Here is a 15,802-nt window from a genome sequence, read left to right on the forward strand (position 1 = left end):
ATAATGCCATCAATCCAGTATTTGACATTTACCATTGACCACCTTCCAGATTCAAAGGTCTGATATAGACTGCTGATGATGTCTTTGGTTCCATTTGCTGATGGCACTCAGAGTAGTAGTGGCAGTGGTAGTGATTGTTAATGTACAAGCGTTACAACAACAAGGAGAGAGTCTAGGCAAGATGCCAAGGAATAGGTGTGTGGGTTTTATATAAGGGCGATTTTCCTTCAAAGCGACTCCATCTTTTTTATGCAGCAAGTTTAAAATATAAAGTATAGTACGTGTACATATGTTCATGAGGCACTCTCGTGGTGGTGGTGAAGAATAAGGATGGACCTAGATAAGGCACATCAGTTAACGTTTTCAGGGGTACACGAGCTGCGAGTAAGAGGTAAAGGGGGGAGAGGGCGATGAGGATCAAGATGGTCTATGGGGGAGTGAGAGAGGGAAAGAGGATCTATTATGTGTCAAGTGCTGTTTCCATGTTTTCTGGACCATCACCCTGCTTCTTGCTTTCCACCACCACCTCCTCCCATACAAGTCAAGTTGCCGCCGGTATAGTGGCCCCATGACCATCACGATTGATTACATATGGTTAATGGACCCTGCACACAAAAAGGGAGTAACGACAAAAAGACAATGACTTTTGACCAAAAAGGTTACATCTTTGGGTGTTTGATAAATAAATGGGATCGTCATGGGAGCTGTCATCACCCAAACAATGAACATCCATCATCGTACCTGGTCTCCCCTGTTCAGGGTACAACGTATATTTTGTATCCCTTCATCACTATCATCATCATCATCATCATCCCCAATGCGATCTTGTTTTATGTACCCATCTTCTTATTGTAGTAGCACTATGATGAGCGACCAAGAGGCTAGACTCAATACCACTGATGCTATTGCTTGCATATATGCAGAACAATGCAGCAGACGTGTGGTGTTATACATAATAAAATACATGCAAGGATCTGTATAAGCTCCTAGATTGTAAGCAAATATATGTGTATTTCTTAATTTGCTTTCTTTGGAAAGCCATGGAAACGTAATAAAGATGTCAAGCATATACAACACAAGTCTAAGCTTATTACCAACAAGCGTATTATGTATACTGAACAATTGTATATTATTCATTGAAAGAAAGAAAGAAAGAAAAAGCAAGTACAACGATAAATAATCTACCACTCGTCTTCATCGGAGAACACCTCTTCACCACGCTTTCGACGTTCCATGCGTTCCTTCTTCTTTTTACGCAATTCACGAGAGCTAAGCTTCTCCTTCTTCTTGACAGCCTTGACGGTGTTACCTTGAGCATCCACCATATCCTCCTGTTCTTCCTCCTTGATCACTGTTGTACCTTGACCTGTGACCCAATTGTGACCTGAAGCAACAAGCTCACCATTGTCGACCTTCCAAACTTCTTGGCAAAGGGCTTCCGAGAATTCTCGATTGTGAGTGACAATAACGACACCACCACCATACTCGCGAATAGCACTTGCAAGAGCACCAAGCGACTCACGATCGAGATAATTGGTAGGTTCGTCAAGGACCAACATATGAGGACGATTCCACATGGCAGCACCAATAACCAACTTGACCTTTTGACCACCCGAAAGACCACGGATACGAGAATGAGTGGCAAACTCAGGCTCAAGACCCACTTCAGATAGATGCTTTTCGATTTCCTTGGCAGTGAGTGGACGAGTAAGACCCGACTTTGCAGCTTCTTGAGCATCACACTCGGCAATCTTTTTACCGAAACCCATTTGTTCAAGACGTTGACGAGAGATCCAGGTATTCTCCACCGAAGACTTGCCAACCCATGAGACTTCGTATTCATAAGATTGCTTGAGCTTGCGACGACCCACGATCTCCTCGACAATACGCTTCTCGCCATCGATAACAAAGGCTTGATTCATTTGCTTTTCTTCTTCCTCAGTCACTTGACGATCCACCTTATCGAGCTCTTCACGATCTTCACCTGTTGCATATCGCCATTGGATGTATTCATTGGGTGTAGAATCCAAGTGCTTCTCAATGTGATGGAAAGCATGCTGTGCGACATAGGCAATACGCAAGTTGGGATGCTTCCAAACAGTACCCGAAGTAGGCTCCATCTCACCCGTCAACAGCTTGATCAAAGTAGACTTGCCAGCACCATTGGGACCAATAACAGCCACACGACTTGCTAATGAACATTGCATGGTAATACCCTTGAGCTGCTTTCTTGAAGTACCAGGATACTGAAAGTCCACATCCTTCATCTTGAGAATGGCACGCTCCTTGGTCTTGACGCCTTCAAGATAACCTGGCTCTGGGAACTTGAATGTCAATTGAGCTGCATCCAATGAATAATAAGCAGCAGCACGGGGCACCTTTTTGACAAATTCGGAAAGATTGCCCTTGTATCGCTTGAGCTTGTAATTGCCTTCATAGTGAATAATGTCAGAGCACACGTGATCCAAAAAGCCCGAATCGTGGGACACAATGATGGAAGTGACAGTCTTCAAGCCCAGCAAGTAATTCTCAAGCCATGCCACATTGACCACATCCAAGTGATTGGTTGGTTCGTCCAAAAGCAAAATATCGGCATTCATCAACATGGCACGTGCAAGAGCCAACTTCATCTTCCAACCACCTGAAAGGGAACCGATGTTTTGGAACTTGACCATATCTTCGCTGAAGCCATAATCGAGAAGAATACGTGCAATCTCTCCCTTGTCAGATTGCTCCACACCTTTGGATTCAGCAATAAAATCGACCAAACCCGTATCAGCTTGAGATCCATCAATGTCATGTTCCACATAGACCGTCTTGAGGACTGATTTTGGAGGGAAGCCTTCCACTTGCTCGTTGGCAATAGCACGCATGAGAGTGGATTTGCCACAGCCATTGGCACCACATAGACCATAACGACGACCACGCTTGAGCTTGAGTGTGGTACGGTTGAGCAAAATCTTGGCACCATAAGCAAGAGAGAATTCACAGTTGCAAAGCTCTTCACCTTCATCATCATCTTCTTCCTCAGGAGCATGGAAAGCAACCGCTTCCTCACAGTGAGCCAATGCAGCCGTAGCAAGTTTTTCAGCCTCGTGTTCTTGTTCTTCACCCCAATCACCATGCTCACGACCTGTGACCAAAAGCCACGTGCCTGCATGTGGACCGATTGCACTGACCCATGATGCCTTGGTGAAATCGCGTGCCAAAGATAGGGCCACTGCCACTTCAATCATGAACTTGCGTACAGGGCTCCAGAAACCTTCCAACTTTGTAGGCATCAAATGATCCAAAGTCTTGGTCACCTTGTCTCGCTTTTCAGTATCAGTGAGGACTTGAACACCTTCCTCGGTGGCACCAATGCGCTTAAGAGTAGCAAGGGCCTTGTTGACAACACCACGGCACTCGGGATCAGCCACGATGTCATGCACGTGATCAAGCTCTGGCAACAATACAGGAAGGAAAGGAGCAGCCACTTCAGGATCATCCACGAGCTTACACATGTTGTCGATAATCACAGCAGCCTTGCGCTTGATGGGTGTTTGACGTTCACGTAGACCACGAGCCAACAAGGGCACCATGAGAGACAAAGTACCAGCATCAACTTCTTGCACAAAGGTCGTAGCACCCAATTGATGAATGGTTTCGGGTACTTTGTCGGGATGATTGATGCATTCAATGACAGCGGGGATGAAGCGTTCAATGTCCTTATTGTCAAGCAATTCGGTCACGGTCTTCATGCATTGGGTCGATGCACGTTTGACTTCGGCCTTGGTATCCCACATGCAATCCGATACCACTGGAATCAAGTCTGGAATACATGGCAAGAGCTGCATTGGATTCTTGCGAGCCAATTCTTCAATCAATGAAAGAGACAACATCTTGGTGGGCCACTTTCGAGAATTCTCCAATCCAGTCAATAAAACATGCAACATCATTCGAGTCGCCGATGGATTCACTGCAGATGTTAAGCGCTTGGCTGTCATGGCGGCCATTTCCTTGACCTTGGCTTGCTTATCACCTTGCAAATCCAACAATGGAGGCAATAGACTAGCCAAATGAGGATCCATCACACCGTGTAACGTTTCATTGACATCGCACAAGTACAATGTCAATTCCATCGAGGCAAGCACTTCAGGCTGCTTGATCTTTTTGGCAAACAACTCATGCGAAATGGCACTGTACAAATGACATGCCTTGAGAGATCGTACCCCATACGCATTGGCATAGGCTGCAGCTTCCTTGGCAAGCTCACGTCGTTCCTCATCATCTTGGGTGGCGTACAATTTTCCGAGAAGATCCTTTGCCTCCTTTGCCTCTTTATCCCCGATACGCACACGCTTGGTCTTCATAAGATTGATAATCGATCGTCGCTTGGCATCATCAGCAGCATGAGCAGCTCCACTAGCTGTGCTCGTACCAGGCATTAACGACATGATTGAATAGGTAGAAAATAGATACAGAGAGAGAGAGAGAAAGAAAGAAACAAGAAAAGACAAGGGGGAGGGATTGGTTGTTGATGAAGGGCCCCCAATGACTTATGCCACAAGTTTCAGTTTGTGAAACATCGATCGCCGATAACCACCAACCCATGAAATAGAAAACGTAACTTGGAAAATAGAGAGAAAAAACTGGTATATTCACAACATCATGAAAACTTGGCTTCAGTTCCCATTCTGATTTTGATCCATCATGATCGTGTATATCACATTGGCCATCCCGCTTTCTAATCCAAGCTCGCTCAACAAGTTCTCAGACGGCTTTCTGTTAATAGTGCCAGCGCGTTTTGCTGAGGATGGCGTAAGTGTAGTAGTTGTAGTAGAAGAAGAAGGTGGCGTGTCATTTCCATTGGCTCCCCCCACGGAGGATGTTGATGGAGTCGGTGTCGATATAGAGGATGACATGACGGGTACAACGACTTCATATCCAACTCGCCCTGATGTAATTGCTGTTTTGGGATGCTCCAATGTTCGCTTATCAGCTGAGCTATTCTTCCATCCATTTCCATTCTGTGGTGTGGATCTTCCACTATGATGATCATCGTCATAGGTGATTGGCGGCGTAGGTTTAGGTGCAGGGCGTGGTGATGTAAATGCATTCAACAAGTGATTCGATCGACTCGAAGACCCTTCCATTTTGTTGTCAGAGCTATTCGATGCATGCTGTGCAGGGTTGAATACTTTGTTATCTTTGACATGCTTGAGCACAAATACTGGATTCTGTTTGGCTTCCTTGAGCTTTTGTGAAATCTTTAGCGGCTTCTCATCATATCCCAATTGACGTTCTATATATCCCGAATTAGCACATTACCTAGGCAACGTCAATGTGTGTGTGTGTGTGATTTACCTTGTGGGTTATCATAGGGACCATATTGAATCCAAAGCGAATATTGTTGCCAATCAGCGACGACATTGTACTTCTTGAGCGCAGATGTAATGACCTTGGAGCACGTATCATCCAATAAAAGTCGCACATTCTTTGATGATTCCAATTCCACCTTGGAGTTGTTGGATATCTTGTCTCCATACACTTTGATTGCTCCACCATCATTCACCATGACATTAGGACCAGCGGGCTTGATCTGAGGAGAAAGAGATAAAAAGTCAGTCCACCACACTTTGAAGAAAAATAATCGAACCACTTACTTCGTCACTAACGGACTTGTCAAGCGAGGTGAAAGATGAATTGCTAAAGTAATCACCATTGGCGCCACCATGATTGGAAGATAATGAAGGTGGTGTTAAGAGCTGGCCAGACTTTTGCATAAAGTGGGCGACTGCTTTAGGTGCGGATGTCGTGGATGGCGACTTTTCGATTTCAAAGACAGGTAAAGGCTGTTGTTGTTAGTATGATCCATGTATGGTCCCCTTGCTCATTACCCATTTTCCTTTACCTTTTTATCCTTGGGAAGCTTCCAATGCTGACCCATCTCCTCTCTCAATCGCATCATCTCGTTACTGACACGGTGAAGTTCTTCTGTAAGTTGTCTCATATGGCCATCTAGATCAATGCACGTGTTAAGATCCTCTTTCTCCTTGTTTGTCAACCAGCAGCATACCTCGCTCATGAAATGCAGCTTCGATTTTGCGATAATCAGCCATTCCATTCTGTCCAAGCCAATCCTGATACCATCGTATTAGAAAACATGTTGTAACGCGCTATCATGATCATCTTCTCACGTTTTCATAAAGAACAGCTATGCAAAAGGATGGAGTCAATATCTATAAATCTACCAACAGAGATAGGTTATATATACATACTTGGAGGAACATAATCCCACTCGTTCAAAGGTATACGCCAAAGGGCTTTCAGGGTATATATGTGCTTGAGGATCTCCATACGTTGGCCAACCGAATGCATAGAAAGATCTTTGAGCGTTTCATGGTCGAGATTGACAAGCACATCGCCAGTAATGCCGTGTTCTGGAGAGCAAGTCAATGAGCAAACAACGAAACCAAAGTAAGCATGTATAGAAACACACACACACCTTTGAACTGCTTTTCGTATGCAGAGTAGCCAATCGATGCAAGCCATTTGCTCACTTTGTTCTCGTCCCAGGTGAGCACATTATCCATGTTGAGTTGTGTTGCAAAAGGAAAAAGAAGGGTGAGGGCGGTCGTTGAAAGCGGATGCTATGTTGTGCAGATGCTGTCGTTTGTGTCTCTCTCGCTAACATCAGCGACACCTTTTTGTTGTTGTTGTGAATGGGATAGGTTTATCAATGATGATGTGTTGAACAAAGAGAAGGATCATCACATGGTTGGTCCCGTTGTGTCGAGGCGTATGATTTGGAACAACAATCCAACCCCCAACCCACCACCATCAAGTTGAATGATACCAGTATCTTGGAAGGGCTTGTCGGATTTAGGAGATGACATGGTTACCTATGAATAATGTCACACAATCAAAGACTACTTGTCACCAATGCCCTTTATATGAATGATAGCAATACGGCTTTGTTTCACTCACCCATTGGATTGAAAGAGCACGATGAAACTTTGGGAAATCTAGACGCTTACGATAATTCAAAGGATGTCAATAGTCGTTTGATCCTGACAACATTTCCAAGAAGAAGGAGCTCGTAGAGAAATGCATTTAGATAGATTCTTTCCTGGGAACCAAATAAACGTTAATTGTGTCAAACAAGGATCATTTTCAAAGGTAGTAGGGTGATCGTTACTTGAGCCCCATAATCGTTCAACACCAAGACGAAATCCATACATGTGAAATGTTCATCCGGCATAATCATCAGCTAGCAGCTAGTTTATTATGGTCAACATGGCCTCGGTTATGAGATCGGGAATACATTTCATGCGAAGCTGAGTTGTTTGGGTAATAGCGTATCCAAGGAAACTTGGCTCCCTTTTGGTTTTATTTCTTTCCATAACTCATAGACACAAATGCAATCGCCTCATTTACGCTTGTCGACGATCCCTGTTCAGCCATCGTTTCATTCGCTTGATGTCGACATTCCAGAACCACCACAAACGGAAGCAGGCAAATGGACGTTTCATTCACAAAAGGAGTTTCCACCCCCACCACCCTTTGAGAAGCGGTTACGGCGTTATCCCACAGGTGCAGAAACAGGATGCTGTAAGTTGTTAGCGATGATGATGATAATAGTGATGATGTACTCATAGGGATTCTACTACTACTACTCTCTAGCTATACCCATTGACTTGTCACATCTTTTGGGGCAACGCTAAAATGACAACCCATTACCAACAGCAGCAACAACAATAGTAGTAGTTGAAGCCATGTATCACAAAAGGCAATAAAGCAGCAGGCTACTATACACTGGTTCTCCCACTACAGTGATCAGCATGCTGTTGTCATATGATGCGTGTGTGTGTACGTGGCTTTTTTATATGGAAAGCGATGGGATGTCGTCTATCCACAACAACAAAATGGTGGTGGTATATACAAAAACGGGGGTCTTTTTTCACACAAGAAAAGGAACAACAAACTAGGGTCGCAAAAGAACAAGATAAAGTATGATTACATTTGTACATTGTCACACCTTTGCTTTTTGGTGCAACCTAAGAAAGAGGAGGGGAGAGAGTGAGAGGGACGAAGGGAAACGAGGATGGATGAGAAGGTGGTAGAAGGATACATGATAGTATCAATAGATAAATAGAGGGCGTGGAAGAAAGAGAGGGGTTAAAAAGAAAAGAACACTGTATACAATGAAACCTTTTAAGCAGTTCAATATCTTGGAATATGTCTGTCGGAAAGCGACCTTGAAGGACGATAGGATGTTGCTCTCAGGGCTGGAGAAGGTGCCCTTGAAGGATTATACGGCATTGGACCGCGTCGAGGCTAAGATAGATAGCATGTCAGTGATAAAATTCAAACTTTTTAAATGTCACAACGTCGACTTACAGGATAAGAAGGCGATGAAAAACCATTCATGGGTCTACCACCACCACCACCACTGGTACCACCATATCTACTGCTGTAATAGCGAGGAGGTGCCAACGGGGGAGCTCTTCGATGATAAGGCATGTATCTTGGTGGTGGGTGTGGATGAGGTGGAAAAGATCGATGATGGTCCAAAGATGATGAACGCATATGCTGAGAAGAAGAAGATGATGATGATGATGACAAGGATGTTAAAGGAGGCATCCGCTGTGATGATTGCTCTTGAACTGGTGGTGTCTGTGGTGATGGTGACCTTTCAGAACTTGAGCTTCTGCTGCTGCTAGTACTACTTGTGCTCACAACAGGTGGTGGTGGTGCTACTCTTGATGATGATATGGATAATGATGATGATGAATGTGATGATGATGATGTTGGTGGAGGTGGAGGAGGTGGGTGATCTTCCACCATCTTGATTTGCTGTTGTTGTTGTTGTTGGATCTCTTGTTGTTGCTGCTGTTGTTGTTGCTTTGATAGCAGGTTCTTCATGAGTTGAAAGAGCTCATGTTTTTCGTTTTGTAGCTCCTGAATCTTGTCTCGGATCGCTTTCTCATCCATGACATGGTGGGATTCTCGCGGTGAGCTTGCACAGCTATTACCGGATGAGGGAGTGCCTGATAGTTCAACAAGAGTCGAGGTTGCAAGAGTAGTAGTAGTAGTAGTAGTAGGAGTGGTAGTGGTAGTGGTGGTAGTATCTTCTTGCTTGAACATGTCGTCGTGGTCTACTGGAGGTGATGGAAGGCCGTTGGTAGGGCAAGATGTGGTAGAGGAGAGGTAGCGTTCAGTGTCCTTTTGCTTTTTCCTTTGTTCATTAATTCGACGGACGATGGTATATCGGATGGCGGGAAAGTTGGCAGGACGTTGGAACTCGTACATGTGTCGAGAAAAAGGGAGAAAAGGAAAGAAACAAGTGAGACAGGAGAGAGAGCTCAAAGAAAAAGAGAAAGAGAGAAAAAGGATGAAAATTGGCTCTGTTTCTCTTTGGTAACCAGGAGCGCCCGAGCAACGGTGACTGTGAGGATGATTGCCTGCTGCTCGTTTGGTTACACAAGTCGCTCTCTTTACCACAAATAGATATCTTCTTGCGTTGCCTAGTATGGTAGAGCATTCTGAATACGATGCACAAAGCCTTGCTTGATACAGCCATCACCAACATGACCACCATCCATCAACAACAACAACACAACATTTGTAAAAGCGTATTGCGTGGGAATGCAAGAAAGGAGAAAGATGCAGCGGTTAGGGAAAAACTGAACGAAGCAAAATGCTACGATTCATGGTTGATTGAATGCATGCAGGTGTAAGCGAGTCGTGGGTGAGAGTGAGTGAGTAAGAGAGAAGGGAGGTTTGTTGCTGCTGACATTTTTGAAAAAGAAAGAGACACACACATACGCACACACATACACACGCATTCACGTCTTGCTGCATATTGAAACAAGGAGGTTCCCCATCCATTGACTTGATGTTTTTTTTTCTTTTTTTCTCTTGTCGATAATAACAGTTGCACAGAGTAGTTGCTTTTGTCTCGCACAAAACCATTAGATGGAAAGTGAAAAAGTGGCATGGGTATGATAAACGAGAAGGGTGTGTTGTTAGCAACACACAGGTTGTGTTTCATCAAAAGTCAGCCGGAGCTGCAGGGTCAAATGGCACCATGAGTCACTGGGCTGGAAAAAGAGAAGCCGACAACAGACGCATGTACACGTACACACACACACACACACACACGCACACAAGAGGGCAGCTGATGGCTAAACATACAAAGTTCTCCTCCTCCCTTCCCCTCTCGCATGAAACCCCGTCGGCTATTATCCGTGCATGCTGCTATTACTTGGCAACACACACATACACAAATACATTCCACACGTATCATGGATACACATCCTTTTAACTCTGACAGCAGCCATGGCAACTTTACAACTTGTTCTTCTAGAACCCACATTTGTGTTTAATTACATTAGGGCTGTTTAAGGTTTGAGACTAGCCAAAGGGAAACCTAACGAAAAAGTTTTTTCTCTCTCTCTGGGTACAAAGTGTGTGCGTGGACAAGGTGGCACACGATCGTGTGCGTGATATTTGATGACTTTTTTTGTGTGGGGTTTCTCGTTGCACTTACACGCACGCATGTCCTCCAAACTCAAAAACTTCCTTTATCGACTGTACGCAACATGATGCACTATACTATCGAGATAGCCCAAAAAATGACAACGCCTTAGATATCCTTTACAGTCATTTAAATTACTGGCAAAGACCATTCGTTCACCTCCAAAAACAACACCACCTGTTCCTTTACCCAATCCAGTCGATAGTGTCAACCAAATCACACGACTCTTGACGACCATTCACTCATCGCCATGCCATCCTAACGAGACGTTGGAAAAAAAGCTTGGGTTTTCGGTTCATACACGTGCTTCAACTATCGCAGGAGCAGGTACAACAAGAAGAGAAGGGTGTGTGGGGGATACTCTATAGGAGAGAGAGAGAGAAAGCAAGGACACTAAAATAGGAGAATCATCATCATCGGGTTAGGGCAAGGTGTCTTTCTTCGAGGGCAATGTGATGCAGGGCAAGTGGTGTGTCTATATCCAGGCACAGTGTATCAACCTTTTGAGCCTCTTTTGTTTGTCAGCATTGCCAATAGTTATATTCTCAAATGCTTTGATGGTATTTTCGTTGATGGCAAAAAGACAGGTAACGGGTCCAGTGGCGTGATGATGATTATCTCCTTCACTTCCATGTCTAATCTACCGACATTTCAGGCTTATCAGGATCGGTTTACAGATCATTGTATCACAAAGAAAATTGGCCAGGAGCTATTCAAACCAGCGATGCTACATGGATGGAAGACAATGAGCTCAAGTATGTGCGACCATGAATGATTGATATCTATCCTTGAGCCTACCTAATTCTCTTTTTGTTAGCAATCCACTAGCTATTGGGCAAATTGTGAACAATGGTAGCAAACATCACCTTCCCAATGGTAATCACACAGCCCCCAAAAGACTCTTATCCTTATGCTCATCTCTCTCACACACACTTTTTCCAGTCCAATACCATGAAGTCGATCTTCCACCAAGTTTCCCCATAGAATTGCGACAATATATACCCAATATTTACTGGAGCGGGCACGATCCATTGACACAAAATACTCGAGTCGTCGCATTGGTATCCACAAGAAAGATCAAGGATAATGATGAACTTTTCTCGACATATATGGAATCAATATAGAGGATGATGTTGTTGTATTATTGTATGCATGAAAAAAGAAGAAAAAAGTTATCTACAAAAGATCAAAGTCGTCCAACTAGATGGGCTCATGTTAGTTGTCTCTTTTTTTCCCAAACCACCCATCTTCATTGTGTATATTACCTTGTCATTGTACTTCATAATCTTGCGCTTGATCTTGGAAGTATCCACCCAAGTGACAAAGTCTTCCATAGTACGAGTAACGAGGTATGCAGGATCATTGATGGTAGTAGGGCCGACACGCACATGGCCTTGTTCAATGAAGGTGGTAGCTTCCTTGACCGTCTCTGCCATTTTGAGTCGACACATGACAATCGGTAACCGCCTTCGACAGAATGCTGATACGGTGACCTTGTTGCAGTCGCTGAATTTGCTGGTAGATGTGATGATGCCCATAGCATAAAGTTTGTCGAGAAGTGCCTTTTCTTGCTTGGCACGGAAAGGATCGCGAGAGTCCAAAAGCGAAATACGATTGGCAAGTTGCTTGATGCTACCTGCAAGTCGATTGTATCTATCAATCAACCCAAAGGTAAGCAAAAACAGTGGATCGTGGGGGGTTCAATGAGTGACGACTCACTTGTGGTAGTCTTCTCGCTGTTGCAAGTTGTATCGTCGGATAATCTTGATCTCTCGAATGTTGTCTTCCTTCTTCCATTGCAAAAAGTCGACCTTCTTTAGAAGCTTTTGTTCGTGATGCTTGAGTTGTCTCATGTGGGATCGATCAGTAAAGAGTAAAGAGTGGAGGAGTAAAATTTCGCAGCGTCGGCGGCAAATCAAGTCTCCAGGTCGTTGTTGCTGCATCACTCAGCTATTTCGGGGACATGTCGTTGTCATAGAAACCATTGAATAAAGTTGTGCACAATAAAGCATCGTAGATGTTGGTAGTGAACTATTATACATGTATTCCAATAATTGATATCAAAAGTGTATAATCTATCTATAGTCTAGAAGAAGGAATTGCTTCAGCCATGGCACGATCAAACGCTGCTGTGATGATTGGAGCTAATAACATGTATGATTAGATAAACCATGAAAGATGCTCTTTCTATGATACACCACTTACCAAACTCCTTGGGTCGCTCGTTGGGTGCCATGTGTGTTCCTTCAGCCCAGGTGACCTTTGCGTATTTGGTCTTGGAAGTAATGTCACCTTCGTGTCCTGGCAACAAGCTGGTGGTGGTGGTGGTGATGGTTACGTGAGTAGGTTATCCATGCTGTAAATGAGGTATACTTACAAAACGGATTCTTTGGCATAGATGAAATCAGTAGGAATCTTCAAGGTGGGTAAAGACCGGAATCCAGTTGTTCGGGCATACGTTTGCATGCGGAAATTGTGCTATAAACATGTAAGATACGATGCACCCCTTACACCACTCTTAAAATACTTACTGTTTCTTGTTCCTTGGGACATTTCAACGTTACTTTTCCATCCTCCCTCTTGTACATGCCGTAACGCTATGAATAGATGATTAGACATACATACATAGGGCACCAAAAAGGGCAAAGTCATGACTTACGACATAAAGATCTAGCACTTCAGGATCGAAACGGTTCCAAAAACGCCGTTGCTGCATCAGCTTCAATGCATCCTCACTAATAAGGAAGGAGTGTCATTATCTCGATATTGCCCTGAGTGATCACGATAATCCGCAACCCTACTTACAAGCTATCCCAGGTATCTCGACGTTTAGCTGATGCCATGGTTGGGTATTGTTCTCGTACAACGACATCATCGATATTGTCGCCAATGACAGGTTCGATCAAGCACAATCCATCAAACGTCTTTGGGTAAAAGAATTCACATAGCAACCTAAATCATGCATGAGCAACGTGGCACTGATGTTGTTGTTGTCAACACTCTTTTACATACATGGATGTAGCACCAAAGCTATGGCCAACACCGAATAACTTGTCATGATCCTTCTTGAGTTCCATCACATCGATCACTTGCTTTGTATCCATGACATTGTCGAACCATACATCTATTCGTATCCATCATTCAGTAATTCATCAAGGCAAGGATGGTGTGTGTGTGCTGCTCACATGTGTCACGGAAAGTGCCTTGATTCAAGCGTGCCGAGTCACCATGGTTACGAGCTTCCCAAACAACAAATGTAAAGTTGGTGCTATTGTATTGAGGACGGTGTTGTCTTATGTATTCAATAAAGTGGCGCATGAGAGGGTGCAACGATTCCTTGTTGAAGCCATTGGAATGGGACCATAGCAGTGCAATGTTGCGATCGCATTTCTCAGGTGCTGGAAAGTAATGGCGCTCTACAACCAGTCGTTGGCTATCCCAACCTTCTGTAGCAGGGTGAACGGGGATGTAATGTGTGGCGTCAGGGAGGAGGCGAGGCATGACAAGGAAGAAGAGAACAAAGTGATGATAGATCAAACGGGATCACACGGTAGATTAGCGCTTAATAATAAGGTCCACTTCCCCACACCCGCTCAAATTGTTCTACCGGTGTTTGTCAGCAATGTAGCAGATGGGATATAAATACATGTATTAGATGTGTAGTTCATTATAGGTTGTAAATAAAGAGTAGTAGTAGTCTACGTAATCTAACTATCGAGGAGGAATGATCGTTTCATATGGAGGCAATGAGGATGAAAGGGAAGCGGGTTCTTGTTGAGCAGCCGTATTATAAGAAGGAACACGAGAAAGATCCATGCCATGCCACCAAATACCCGCCGATGAACCATAGGATCTTGCTAGAGGCTCTTGTTGTTGATCACCAGAGGAGGAGGAGGAAGAAGCGACTGTAGTACGTGATGTAGCACCTCGAATACTAACAGCATTGGAAGCTGTGCGATACAATGAGGATGATGTTGTAGGTTGGTATGGTGGTAAGGTATTGTGTGCTGCTTGTTGGACCAAAGAGGGAACAATCATGATAACAGCTGCACAACGCACTTCTGATTTCTGACCATCGGCATTTTGGAGATAGATACTGAATTTGATTCTGTGCTGGATCTTCATCATATCATTGTCTGAATCGCAATGCACATGCGGGGGTTCATTGGGTATATTCAAATCCAACACGTGATTCCACCTCTCCAAAGGGTTTGGATTGACAACAACGTTCGATGTACATTCCCACGTATGTCGCGTCGAATGCTCCTTGGCTCGATAGGCACGATACTCTTTCAATGTAACCACCAAGCGCCGTACTCGCAAATTATGATCCAATGGCTTGATATCAAAGGAGATGGGAATGTGCTCTCCCAATGAATAAATCCGTGTTGGCATGTTGATGTCGTATTCGATCTTATCCTCCCACGTATGATGCACTTCCCAAGTATCCACTGCAGGAAAATCATCCAGCTGCATCGTTCTTACAATCGTAATGGGTCGTTTGAGCGAAAAGTTTTGAAGATAGAATGGACGTTCGATCATGGCCTTGAGTTGATAAATCACCCTTCCATTCGTAGCTTCCACTGATTGAGGCAAATCACCTGGCAACGGTAATGCAAATGTCCACTCATGCCGCCCAGCACGTAGAGTGTAATTGGGTCTTCGCACCCCCACCGTCGTGCCGGTATGATGATTCTGATGATGGGTCGTTGATGATGATGATGAGGATGCCTCGTCTTCTTGAGGAACAAACTGCCATTTATGTGACATGATGGTACGCTCTTGTTGATGAAAATCTTGACCATGCCCAACCCCTAGTATCATGATTAGCAACCACCACGTTTACAAAGAGTAGTAGTGGAAGAAAACTTACCTTCTCGCCATGACACTTTCATCTTGCCATAGAATCTCAAGTTGACAGATCGCACCTTGATCGGCTCTTTGAGATCGAGAATGAGCTTGCCTTGAAGCAATTTGCCGGCCGACTCTTGTTGATTTCCTTGCAATACAATAGCGTCTTCTAGCACATGAATCGAGATTGGATTGACCATGACAAGTGAATAAAGGAAAAAAGAGCGGCGTGAACTAGCCTGGAATATATGAAACAGCCGCTTGCTTTGATGGAAAAGGCAATCTCCATCGAAAAACAGTAATGGCCGTTGTCTCCGATCATAATCTTGAGCAACCCGAACGCACGGACAATGCATGGCTGGTGGATCCTTGACATGTGAGTCACAGGATCACACGTCGCACTAGGCCATTCCAAACTAGTGGATTAGA

General features: G+C 44.2%; 8 protein-coding genes across 8 annotated transcripts; 2 read left to right on the forward strand and 6 right to left on the reverse strand.

The window, feature by feature from the left end:
• Positions 1–1,181: 1,181 nt before the first annotated feature.
• O0I10_000437 (uncharacterized protein) lies at positions 1,182–4,436 on the reverse strand (the record flags this gene model as incomplete). Its single annotated transcript, XM_058480547.1, has 1 exon — positions 1,182–4,436. The coding sequence occupies one exon, from the start codon at positions 4,434–4,436 to the stop codon at positions 1,182–1,184; it is 3,255 nt and encodes a 1,084-aa protein (XP_058349070.1).
• A 228-nt stretch (positions 4,437–4,664) lies between these two features.
• On the reverse strand, positions 4,665–6,575 carry O0I10_000438 (uncharacterized protein; the record flags this gene model as incomplete). Its single annotated transcript, XM_058480548.1, has 8 exons — positions 4,665–5,284; positions 5,347–5,581; positions 5,646–5,834; positions 5,894–6,000; positions 6,059–6,122; positions 6,180–6,196; positions 6,261–6,422; positions 6,488–6,575. 8 exons carry the CDS (start codon positions 6,573–6,575, stop codon positions 4,665–4,667), a joined length of 1,482 nt encoding a protein of 493 aa, XP_058349071.1.
• An 825-nt stretch (positions 6,576–7,400) lies between these two features.
• O0I10_000439 (uncharacterized protein) lies at positions 7,401–7,706 on the forward strand (the record flags this gene model as incomplete). The annotated part of the gene is made up of 2 exons (XM_058480549.1): positions 7,401–7,593; positions 7,666–7,706. 2 exons carry the CDS (start codon positions 7,401–7,403, stop codon positions 7,704–7,706), a joined length of 234 nt encoding a protein of 77 aa, XP_058349072.1.
• Positions 7,707–8,205: 499 nt separating this feature from the next.
• Positions 8,206–9,294, reverse strand: O0I10_000440 (uncharacterized protein; the record flags this gene model as incomplete). Its single annotated transcript, XM_058480550.1, has 2 exons — positions 8,206–8,319; positions 8,383–9,294. 2 exons carry the CDS (start codon positions 9,292–9,294, stop codon positions 8,206–8,208), a joined length of 1,026 nt encoding a protein of 341 aa, XP_058349073.1.
• Positions 9,295–10,542: 1,248 nt separating this feature from the next.
• On the forward strand, positions 10,543–11,646 carry O0I10_000441 (uncharacterized protein; the record flags this gene model as incomplete). The annotated part of the gene is made up of 6 exons (XM_058480551.1): positions 10,543–10,577; positions 10,635–10,849; positions 10,948–11,109; positions 11,178–11,277; positions 11,340–11,398; positions 11,465–11,646. 6 exons carry the CDS (start codon positions 10,543–10,545, stop codon positions 11,644–11,646), a joined length of 753 nt encoding a protein of 250 aa, XP_058349074.1.
• Positions 11,647–11,698: 52 nt separating this feature from the next.
• O0I10_000442 (uncharacterized protein) lies at positions 11,699–12,375 on the reverse strand (the record flags this gene model as incomplete). Its single annotated transcript, XM_058480552.1, has 3 exons — positions 11,699–11,722; positions 11,788–12,175; positions 12,242–12,375. The coding sequence occupies 3 exons, from the start codon at positions 12,373–12,375 to the stop codon at positions 11,699–11,701; spliced, it is 546 nt and encodes a 181-aa protein (XP_058349075.1).
• Positions 12,376–12,601: 226 nt separating this feature from the next.
• Positions 12,602–14,023, reverse strand: O0I10_000443 (uncharacterized protein; the record flags this gene model as incomplete). Its single annotated transcript, XM_058480553.1, has 8 exons — positions 12,602–12,666; positions 12,728–12,834; positions 12,900–13,000; positions 13,054–13,119; positions 13,182–13,257; positions 13,328–13,474; positions 13,535–13,646; positions 13,708–14,023. The coding sequence occupies 8 exons, from the start codon at positions 14,021–14,023 to the stop codon at positions 12,602–12,604; spliced, it is 990 nt and encodes a 329-aa protein (XP_058349076.1).
• Positions 14,024–14,233: 210 nt separating this feature from the next.
• Positions 14,234–15,573, reverse strand: O0I10_000444 (uncharacterized protein; the record flags this gene model as incomplete). Its single annotated transcript, XM_058480554.1, has 2 exons — positions 14,234–15,336; positions 15,396–15,573. The coding sequence occupies 2 exons, from the start codon at positions 15,571–15,573 to the stop codon at positions 14,234–14,236; spliced, it is 1,281 nt and encodes a 426-aa protein (XP_058349077.1).
• Between the last annotated feature and the right edge of the window lie 229 nt (positions 15,574–15,802).

This window comes from Lichtheimia ornata (assembly GCF_029851405.1).
Source record: "Lichtheimia ornata isolate CBS 291.66 chromosome Unknown scaffold00001, whole genome shotgun sequence".
NCBI classification, from domain to species: Eukaryota; Fungi; Mucoromycota; class Mucoromycetes; order Mucorales; family Lichtheimiaceae; genus Lichtheimia; species Lichtheimia ornata.